At 44.6% G+C, this 11,160-nt stretch overlaps 1 protein-coding gene across 1 annotated transcript; it reads left to right on the top strand.

Moving 5' to 3' along the window:
* The first annotated feature begins 6,835 nt into the window (after positions 1–6,835).
* LOC100660502 (protein S100-A7-like) lies at positions 6,836–8,486 on the top strand. Its single transcript, XM_003414909.3, has 2 exons — positions 6,836–7,006; positions 8,322–8,486. The coding sequence occupies exons 1-2, from the start codon at positions 6,836–6,838 to the stop codon at positions 8,484–8,486; spliced, it is 336 nt and encodes a 111-aa protein (XP_003414957.1).
* The last annotated feature ends 2,674 nt before the right edge of the window (positions 8,487–11,160 follow it).

Raw genomic sequence — 11,160 nt, 5'->3', positions numbered from 1 at the left:
CCCCATATTTGTTCGTTTTCCATCTCTAAATCTGTGTTTGTTGTTCAGGGTTCGTAGATTGTTATGTATGTGATCGATTCACTTGTTTTTCCGAGTCTTTGTTGCAAGAGGGATCCGGGGTAGCGTCTACCTAGTCCGCCATCTTGGCCCCGCCTCCTCATGGGACTGTTTTGCATGAAGGAAAGAGGACAGATGCTAAAGACTCTATGACTTGTCTTCACTCCCTTCCTCCATAGGAAGCCAAGAGTGACAGGGTTGGGAGACCACCTCTCTCAATGCCATGTCTCCTGGTGCATTTAAGAGCCTGGGAGCCTGCAGTCACCATTAACAACCGCCAGGGTATAGTGCAGAAGACAGAAATCACTCCCTACTGGGCTGGGTTTATATATATATATTTATAATCAACTTTTAATTTGACTTAACGGAAAGTTTACCAGTCCAGTCAGTCTCTCACACAAGAATTTGTATACACCTTGCTTTACATTTCTAATTGCTCTGTCCCTATTGAGACAGCACGCTCCTTCCTTCTACTCTCTCTCCTTGTGTCCATTTGTCCAGCTTCTGGCCTCCTCTGGCCTCTCATCTCTCCTCCAGACAGGAGATGCCAGCATTGTCTCATGTGTCTACTTGATCCAAGAAGCTCATTCTTTACCAGCATCATTTTCTATCCCACAGTCCAGTCCAATCCCTGTCTGAAGAGTTGGCTTTGGGAATGGTTCCTGTCTTGGGCTAACAGAAGGTCTGTGTACGATGACCTTTCGAATCCTTCTAATCTCCATCTGACCATTAAGCCTGGTCTTTTTTATGAGAATTTGGAGTCTGCATCCCACAGCTCTCCTGCTCCCTCAGGGGTTCTCCGTTGTGTTTCCTGTAAGGGTAGTTATCGGTTGTGGCTGGGCACCATCTATTTCCTCTGGCCTCAGGCTGATGTAGTCTCTGATTTATGTGGCCATTCCTCTCTCTTGGGCTCATAATTACCTTGTGCCTTTGTTGTTCTTCATTCTTCCTTGTTCCAGGTGGGTTGAGAATAATTGATGCATCTTAGATGGCCGCTGACTAGCGTTTAAGTCCTCAGACGCCACTCTCCAAAGTGGGATGCAGAATGTTTTCATAACCGATTGTATTATGCCAATTGACTTAGATGTCCCCTGTAACCATGGTTCCGAAACCCCCGTCTCTGCTACGCTGGCCTTCGAGGTGTGCAGTTTATTCAGGAAACTTCTTTGCTTTTGGCTTAGTCCAGTTGTGTTGACCTCTCCTGTATTGTGTGTTGTTTTTCCCTTCACCTAAATAAAACATATCTATTATCTAATTATTGAAAACCTCTCTCCCTTCTTCCCTCACTACGTCCTCTTGTAACCATCAAAGAATATTTTCTTCTGTGTTTAAACTATCTCCCCAGTTCTTATAATAGTGCTGGTATACAATATTTGTCCTTTTGCAACTGCTGGGTTTTTTTTTTGTTTGTTTGTTTGTTTAATTTCACTCAGCATAATGTCTTCCAGGTTCCTCCATGTTATGAAATGTTTCATGGATTCATCATTGTTCTTTACCGATCTTAGCATTTCATTGTGTGAATATATCATAATTTATTTATCCATTCATCTGTTGATGGGCACCTTGGTTGCTTCCATCTTTTTGCTATTGTGAACAGTGCTGCAATGAACATGGGTGTGCATATATCTGTTCGTGTAAAGGCTCTTATCTCTCTAGGATATATTCCAAGGAATGGAATTGCTGGTTCGTATAGTAGTTCTATTTCTAGCTTTAAGAACAGGCCAAATCATTTTCCAAAGTGGCTGTAGCATTTTACATTCCCACCAGCAGTGTATAAGTGTTCCAGTCTCTTCACAGTCTCTCCAACATTTATTATTTTGTGCTTTTTGAATTAATGCCAGCCATGTTGGAGTGAGATGGAATCTCATTGTAGTTTTGATTTGCATTTCTCTAGTGGCTAATGATCATGAGCATTTCCTTAAGTATGTGTTAGCTACCTGAATGTCTTCTTTAGTGAAGTGCCTATTCTTATCCTTTGTCCTTTTTTTAACTGGGTTGTCTTTTTGTAGTTGAGTTTTTGCAGTATCATGTAGATTTTGGAGATCAGGTGCTGATCGGAAATGTCACAGCTAAAAGCTTTTTCCCAGTCTTAGGTAGTCTTTTTACTCTTTTGGTGAAGTCTTTGGATGAGCACAGGTGTTTGATTTTTAGGAGCTCCCAGTTTTCTAGTTATTCTTCTGCACTGTCATTAATGTTTTGTATACTGTTTATGTCGGAATCGACTCGACAGCACTGGGTTTGGGGATACTGTTTATGCCATGTATTAGGATACCTAGCATTGTCCCTATTTTTTCTACCATGATCTTTATCATTTTAGATTTTATATTTAGGTCTTTGATCCATTTTTGGGTCCTTTTCTGTGCCTGGTGTGAGGTATGGGTCTTGTTTCATTTTTTTGCAGATAGATATCCAGTTATGTCAGCATCACTTGTTAAAAAGACTGCCTTTTCCCTAATTAGCTGACTTTGGGCCTTTGTCAAGTATCAGCTGCTCATATGTGGAAGGATTTATGTCTAGATTCTCAATTCTTTCCATTGGTCTATGTATCTGTTGTTGTACCAGTACCAGTACCAGGCTGTTTTGAGTATCGTGGCAGTATAATAGATTCTAAAATCAGGTAGAGTGAGGCCTCCCACTTTGTTCTTCTTTTTCAGTGTTGCTTTATTTATCCAGGGCCTCTTTCCCTTCCCTAGGAAGTTGGTGATTATTTTTCCATTTCATTAAAAAATGCTTTTGGAATTTGGATCAGAATTGCATTGTGTCTATAGATGCCTTTTGGTAGAAGAGACATTTTTACAATGTTAAGTCTTTCTATCCATGAGCAGAGTATGTTTTTCCACTTATGTAGGTCTCTTTTAGTTTCTTGCAGCAGAGCCTTGTAGTTTTCTTCGTATAGGTCTTTTACATGTCTGGTAAGATTTATTCCTAAGTATTTTATCTTCTTGGGGGCTACTGTAAATTCTGTTGATTTGGTGATTTCCTCCTCAATGTTCTTTTTGTTGGTGTAGAGGAATCCAACTGATTTTTGTATGTTTACCTCGTATCATGATACTCTGCTGAACTCTTCTATTAGTTTCAGTAGCTTCCTTGAGGATTCTTAAGGGTTTTCTGTATATAAGATCATGTCATCTGCAAACAGAGATACTTTTACTTCTTTCTTGCCAATCTGGATGACCTTTATTTCTTTACCTAGCTTAATTTCTCTGGCTGGGACTCCAGCACAATGTTGAATACGAGTGGTGTTTAACGGCACCCTTGTCTGGTTCCCAATCTCAAGGGGAATGCTTTCAGCATCTCTGCATTTAGGGTGACGTTGTGTGTTGGCTTCGTATAGATGCCCTTCATTATGCTGAGGAATTTTCCTTCTATTTCTATTTTGCTGAGAGTTTTTATCATGAATGGATGTTGAACTTTGTCAAATGCATTTTCTGCATCACTTGATAAAATCATGTGGTTTTTGTCTTTCGTTTCATTTACATGATAAATTGCATTAATTGTTTTTCTAATGTTGAACCACCGCTGGTAAGAATCCCACTTGGTCATGGTGAATTATTATTTTTTTTTTTGATATGTTGTTAAATTCTATTGGCTAGAATTTCGTTGAGGATTTTTGCATGTAAGTTCATGAGGGATATAGATGTGTAATTTTCTTTTTTTGTGGTCTTTACCTCGTTTTGATATCAGGGATATGCTGGCCTCTTGGAATGAGTTTGGCAGCATTCCATCCTTTTCTATGCTCTGAAATACCTTTAGTAGTAGTGGTGTTAAATCTTCTCTGAATGTTTGGTAGAACTCTGCAGTGAAGCCCTCAGGGCCAGGGCTTTTTCTGTTGGCAGTTATTTGATTTCCTTTTCAATTTCTTATTTTGCTATGGGTGTATTTACTTGTTCTAACGCTGTTCGTGTTAGTTTAGGTAGGTAGTGTGTTTCTAGGAATTCATCCATTTCTTCCTGGTTTTCAAATTTGTTAGAGTACAATTTTTCATAGTAATCTGATATGATTCTTTTAATTTCAGTTGGGTCTGCTGTGATATCGTCCATCTCATTTCTTATTTGGGTTATTTGGTTCATCTCTTGTTTTTCTTTTTTCAGTCTGGCCAATGGTTATCAGCTTTGTTAATTTTTTTCAAAGAAGCAGCTTCTTGTCTTGATAACTCTTTCAATTGTTTTTCTGTTCTGTAATTCATTTCATTCTTCTCTAATTTTTATTATTTGCTTTCTTCTTGTGCCTGAGGGTTCACTCCCTATGTTTTTAGCAGAAAGACAATTAACCAAGGGTGTCAAGGGCTTATAACTCTTTGGAGGGCTGGAGGAGAGGAAGTTAGAGAGCCACTGCAGAACTGTTGCTGCCAAGGTGAACCTTTTCGGCTGAGACCCAGAATTTAGAAAACTGGTTCTAGGATGGCTACCACCATGGCACCACCATAGCTCCCATGGCCACAGAGCAGATGACTGGACAGTGTCACTGAGGGTACAGCTTCTGTGAACACTTACCTGTGTTGGAGCTGGCTTTGCAGCTGCCTCGGCTGCACCTTCCAAATCTCTCTGGAGATGCTCAACCTCATCATATCTGGGCCCTGGATGCAAAAAATCTCAGATGTGATTTTCCACTTTCAGTCTCCAAATAGGAGAGATTGAGAGAGTGATTACTGTACCGAAAACAGAGCTGAATTTGGATCTTGACAATGGTTCCTGGTGTACCCCCGGGGTCCCCACGGGTCTGTGTGGTGAGATGATACTGAAGTGTCTCACTCAGCATCATCTCTGGCTGAGTGTCAGTCCTTCCTCTGTCAGTCTCCCTCTGGGGATTCCTGTGAAAAACTAGCAAGATGATGTCGGTGAAGGTGTTTCTTAAAGCATATTGAGCTTCCCTGATGGGAAAGGTTTTGTTCCCAGGGAATGGTGGCCAAAGACAGCTCTCACAGAGGGGCTCATATCCTGAACAGTGTGACAACCAAGACTTTGAGAATCACTGAGGCCCCACTCACTGTTGCCGTTGTCCTGAAGCCCACATTTTCCTGGGTGGAGGTACCTGTAGGATTATTCTGTGCAGGGTTACCTGTTCTGGTGAGTGTGGGCTCCTGCAGGGCAGGCAATGGTGTGACCCCTTGCCCAGCCCAGACGGTAACACCATCAGGGGCTCACCAAGATGGCAGTATGATTAGGAGAGGGCTTTGAAGTCTGAGAGATCTGGGTTTGAATCCTGACTTTGTCATATTCTATCTGAGTAACCTTGAGAAACCCAGCCTCGGTCCCAATTTGCTCATCTGTAAGAAGGGAAAATACCTACCTCACAGTGGTAGAGAGCCTTATGTGAACTCACAGGGCTCTCATGGGACTCTGAGGCGATGTACATAAAACAGTAACCCACTGCGTGGCTCTTTACACTACTTGGGAAAGGAGGCAGTTATTACTAACCATTGATAGAATGTTGTGGAATGGCTGAATGAACAAACATGTGTTTCTTCCCTCCCAGGTCCCTAGATTCCATCATCCTTGAGCTATGGCAATGTACTCAACTCTGTCCACACCTCTCTTGCATGGGGCCTCCTCCCACTGGCCAGGAGCCTGGGCTGGCAGAATTGTGGTGATGTGGCCTGATAGTGATAGGTACTGGAGACCCAGCATATCTAGAAGGAAGTTTTGAGCATAGCTTCTTCGGTGTGTCTCCCCACCCAAAGTGGTGCAATGTTTGGGGAAACTAATGAACACTGCCACGGGGCACCCAGCCTCTGTGAAGATCTGAGGCCAAGGTGCATAAAGGGCCTGCTTTGTGTCCAGATGCACAATCTCACTAATTCTGCCCTCTGTGATCATCCTCAGCTCCAGTAAGTCTGCACCTGTCTCTGTTCTTTCCTAGGAGTGATACCTGGCGCCCACCTGCTCTGTTGCCTGCAGCTGTGGGGGAATACTAACCTGGCCTGGAAGTCAGTGTCCGTGGGTTCTGCAACTAATAGAGTGGGACCTTGTGCTTGTGCTGGCAAGTCCCATATCCCTTCTTCTCCACCGGTCTCAGTGGGGTGCTGCCTGGGCTAGATGATCTTGTTATTCCTCTTGGCTCAGTATTAGGTGCTTTTCTGAGAACTGTCAGGTAAAAAATATCTTCCTTCTGTAGCCCTTGGTTTTCTTTACTCCCTGTTTTCAGTGCACTCTTTTGGCACACGGTCTTCCAAAATATCTTCTGGGAAGGTCTTGGAGGGTGGAAAGGTCAGAATTGGTGGTGGCTGTGTACTGAGGTGCATTTTTGGGGAATTAAACTTGGGCATCCTTTTGGGAAGGTGGGAATTCTACCACTGTGTTGGATAGCCAGAATCCCAGGATTCTCGACCTGATTGCTCAGGCTGGTGGTGCTTTGTAATTTCCTAGGTGGAAGTGGGGAGAATGGGGTAGACCAAAGGCTATGCTGGATGGGAATGTCTTGCCTTGGGATTTGATGCTTCTCTTTGTTGTCTCGCTTCCAACTGGGTGAGCCAGAAGACATCGTATACCCATCCCCTGTAGGTCAGCCCCTCCCCCTCACTAACACAACCTTGATCTCCACTGTTTCCCTCCTTCTCCTCTCAGACTCCTCTTGGAATAGTGTCAGGACCGAGGACTCAGTTCCACTCTCCCCTCCCTGAGACCAATTTACCTCACCATTTGAGAAAGACAAGTTCCTTTTCTTCTGTCTTATCTCAGTCCTCACTCACTTCTTAGCCTTGTCCTTTAAACTCTCTTCCACTCAGTTTATTCTCATTGATTTCTTGTCTGTAGACTTTTGTCTTGGAATAAAAGGCAAGATGAGCAACATTGCAGCTGAGAAAGTCAAGATATGCCACACTCCATCTGAGAATTTGGTACTGAACTTGGTCAAACTATTTCATCGATACACTGGGTATGATGATAAGATCAATAGGGAAAACTTGTTGAAGCTGCTGAAGGAGAACTTCCCCAACTTCCTCAAAGACTGTGTGAGTAGGGGTCTGGCTTGTCTGGGGCAAGAAGAGACTGTGTATGTGTGTGCAGGGAGGAGACGGGGTGGGTGGATGGAGTCCATGGGCTTTGGCATGTCTGAGGACCCCTCTTTGAAGTGGATGCACTGTCTGTGATTGGCTGGTCTGGAATCTGACCCTTCCTTGATTCACTCTCCATACCTCCTTTCTCTCCTCATTTTACCTCCAGGTCTGAGGCAGGGCCAGTCCCATGTACAGGCATAATGGAAGATTTTAGGAGCTCAGGACAAAGAGTTATGCTCTTTTTTCTCCTGGGCACCTGTCCTGCCCCTGCTGCTCCCTGCTGCACGACCCTGGACAAATGACCCACAATGTGATCCATAGTTTTCTCATCTATGAAAGGAGATAATAGAACTTAATTTCCTGAGATGGTGTTGTTGAAATGAAATGACTTAGGTGAAAATGAGAAAAAGTGGTGGCGATATTAGAGACTCAAGAAAGTGTTATGATTTTTAAAGTCAGTGAACAGACTAGAGCATCTGCCCTCCCACTAGTCACTGAGAGTTCCCCCAAGGGTCTGGGTGCCTTGGGGTAAACGGTTACCTCCTAAAGGCTCCTCTTCACATTTTCCTGGAAGAAGGGGTTATTGTTAGCTGCTTTTCAGCATCATAGGAACATGCAAGCCTTCACTCCAAGGTGAGTGGTGGCTGTGCTCCAAGGTACATTAGTGGGCAATTGAATTCGGGTCTTCTGTTTGGAAGGTGGGAATTCCACCACTGTGGGAATTCTACCACTGAACTAGCACTGCCCTTGGAAGCAGAAGTTAACATAGTGAGAATCATGCACCCTACAGACAGGGCCACCATCTTTCACAGGGCAAAGTGCATTCATAGCCCTAATTTCATTTAAGTGTGAGAAGGAATCATTAGCACAGATTGAGACTAAGGAATAGAATAAATGGGGCTGAAATGATAGGTTTTGATGGGAAAGAATTTAAGTGTGAAGAGCATTAGAGAATGAGGAGAGTAACTGGCTGGGCTGTATTGGTCGACTGGGGGAAGAAGGAAAACAGTGCTCCTGAAGGGGAGGTGGTGGATGAGTCTGAGTCCCGTTGTCATTTGGCAGTGTACTCCCCATGCAAGTTGCCATTTTTGGCCAGAAATCTCCAGTGATGAGTCAGGGCTTCACTGCTTGACCCCAACTCTCCATCCCCATAGCCCCACCGGGCCACCACACCTTTGGTTCAGCCCTGGGTGTTGTCTCTTCATCTGTCTCTATTCTCCTCTTCTCCCTGGATAATATTTTTATGTTTGTATGTTTTTTAACCCCACAGGAAAGAAGGGGCAAAAATTACTTATGCAATGTCTTTGATGAAAAAGACAAGAATAAGGATAAGAAGATTGACTTTTCTGAGTTTCTGTCTGTAGTGGGAGACATAGCCAGTGACTACCACAGACAGAGCCATGGTGCGCCGCCCTGTTCCGGGGGATGCCAGTGATCCCTGGCCATTCCAGCCTAGAGGCCTTCAGAGACCCCCAAAACAATAAAGTATCTCCTTGCACCTGATACTTGGCATTACTTCTTCCTTCTTTTTCGTGGTATGAGTGGACAAATGGACAAATACTGACTCTCGGCTTTGTAGACTTTCCACAAGGACGGTCAACCCAGCTGACATTTCCTCCAGAGAGGCCTTTCTGGTCTTTCCCCAGGCCCACTTCTGCTCCTCAGAGCCCCAATGTAGCCCAACTGCTGGCATCACAGGAGGGCCCTACTAGTATGGCACATGCTCTTTTTTCTCCTGGGATAGAGCAGGGATCCTGGGATGTCCCTTTGTCTCCCAAGTGATGCCTGTCTGTGCTTGAGTGTATAGGGGGTCGGGCATCTCAGGTGTGGCACTGAGATGTCTGTCACCCACCTGGCTGTTTAGGAAAGAGCAAGAAGGAGGAGCAGATGCTTTATTTCCTAGTCCTTCAGTGAAGTTGCTTTTAAGAGACATGGAGGAGTTGGATCTCTCCTCTGAGGTCAAAAGTACATCCTGGGCCAAAGTCATTCCTTCCCCTTGAGCCTGAGCGCCAGTGGGCATTTTCTTTGCGGGTCATTGTCATGAATGGGAAGAGGCAGCAGGGTCCTGAGAAGCAGCTCGGCCTCCAGAAGTCTATGGATCTGATTTTTTTGTGCTTGTGTGTGTTAATCTGCTGAAGGTGTGTGTGTTTGTGTGTGTTTATGCATGTGTGTGTGTGAATGAGTGGGTGCTTCTGCTCTCAGGTGTTTCTCCTCACTGCAGTGTGAGACATGTGCACTGTGGAGACAGAAGTGAGGGAACAGTGAAGATTGGAAGAGCTTGTTGTCTGGTGAGGCAGTCCCACAGGAAGCAGGTGAAAGAATAGGGTTGGTTGAAGTCCACACTAGTTCTGTATTCCCTTATGGGTGCTGGAAGGAGTCTTCCCTCAGTGGGATACTTGAAAAAAAAATGAATCTTTTGGCTAGATAAAGTGGGAAATGAGAAACAAACTCCCAGTGTGGGATCCTCCACTTGGGGTCACACACTGCTGGGCACTTAGGACTCAGAAACCAACATGGCACAGGGGCTGCCTTCCCAGCCCTGGCTCTCTGGAGGACACCAATCCCCTTGTGGCCTCTTCCCTGGGCTGGCAGGGTCTGCTCACTCTCGACTTGCTCAAGCCTGAAAGAGACAGGAGGCAGGAGGTGTCAGTATTCACTTCCATCTCCAGTGCTACATCCAGGCCATGTCCCCTACATCTCCTCCTTGAGGTTCACTCCATCTCCTTCCTTCACTCCTATCCGCTTGGTCACAGTCGCCTATTAACCTATTGGTCACGCCCATCTTTCAACCTGACCTGCTGTTTCCTTCTCTATCCCACCCACAGGATATGCTTGAGATAAGATAATAATCCTTTACTAATTAACTAACTAACAGGTCCCTCCTCACCTATTTCTCCTCTCTACTTGGGGTCCCCTTCCACTCTGGGCTTTGTCACAAATTGGCTGTACTCCTTTCTGACATTCTCCTCTCCACCTACTTCTGCTTAGCCTTTCTGTTCCTTTTCTCCCTTCCTTTCATTTCCCCTACTTTTCAATCAAATCAGGACCTTGGGTCTCTAAGCCTCTTCTTCTTCTCTCTTCCTGTCAGCCTTGGCTGGTGTCACCTCCTTCCCTCAGCCTACCCTCCATGATCCACCACCACAACTCAACTTCGCTTTTATCTTTTCTTGACCCACACCTGTCTTGCAACATCCCAGTCTAGAATCATTCTCAACTTTTACCTCCTCTCTTCTTCTACTCAGGGTGCTGATCTGTGATGGATAATTTTGTGCCATGGCCCTGAAGCTGGTCTTCTGCCTCCCTTGTTGACCGCATTTTTCTCTGAACTCGTCGTAACAGCTATGCTCTGGGTATAGATCCAAGTACTTGCAAATCCGCACAGCACTCCATGCTGTTTCCTGCTTTCATTACATTTGCTGTCTCTGTTTCTTCTGCCTGAAATTTCTTTCTTAGTCTTGCCTGCCTTGGAACATCTCGTCTTAATTCTGAGTTTAAGTGTCATCTTCTCTGTAGTGATTGTAATTGGAGGTGACCCCAAGGATGTAATAACTTCCCTTTCGTGTCTCTATTGTCCATTATGCTTCTTTTACTTCTGGCATCCACAACACCTACTTCATTTATCTGATCTCCTGTATAATATGAGCTTGTAGAGGGCAGAGAGTGTTGGCACCTCTGGATCCTCAACACCTGGCAGTATACCTGGCACAGAGTAGATGTTTATAAACATTTGTTGACACAAAACTCCTCTGAAAATTGATTGAATTTAACCCCGAAGTTCTTCTGCCCTTCGTGATAAGGGCAGACTGCAAAGTGGCTCTGGCACCTGTCAGAATATTTACAGACCCTAGTAGGTAAGAATATTGTGTCAGGGTAATCAAGAGTCCAAACAGCTGTTGGGGTCATCTATAGAATCATGAAAATGGATTCTTGCAAAGGCAGGCATTGGAACCTGGGTGGTGTCTTAGGCTGGGGACTTTAGAGAAGTTTATGTGTTGCCGTCGAGTTGATTCCGAGTCATAATGGCCCTATAGGATGGAGTAGAACTGCCCCATAGGATTTCCAAGGTGGATTTGACCAGCCAGCCTTTTGGTTATTTGCCATAGCTGTTA

The sequence above is a fragment of the Loxodonta africana genome, chromosome 3 (assembly GCF_030014295.1).
Source record: "Loxodonta africana isolate mLoxAfr1 chromosome 3, mLoxAfr1.hap2, whole genome shotgun sequence".
NCBI classification, from domain to species: domain Eukaryota; kingdom Metazoa; phylum Chordata; class Mammalia; order Proboscidea; family Elephantidae; genus Loxodonta; species Loxodonta africana.
Note: the sequence above shows the minus strand (reverse complement) of the source record. Positions and strands in the feature narration are given on the sequence as shown.

Excerpts from the sequence above, each read along its gene's own strand:
- LOC100660502 (XM_003414909.3), top strand. The coding sequence starts at position 6,836 with ATGAGCAACATTGCAGCTGAGAAAGTCAAGATATGCCACACTCCATCT. Across the intron at positions 7,007-8,321 it reads CCAACTTCCTCAAAGACTGT|GAAAGAAGGGGCAAAAATTA; the intron begins GTGAGTAGGGGT and ends TTAACCCCACAG.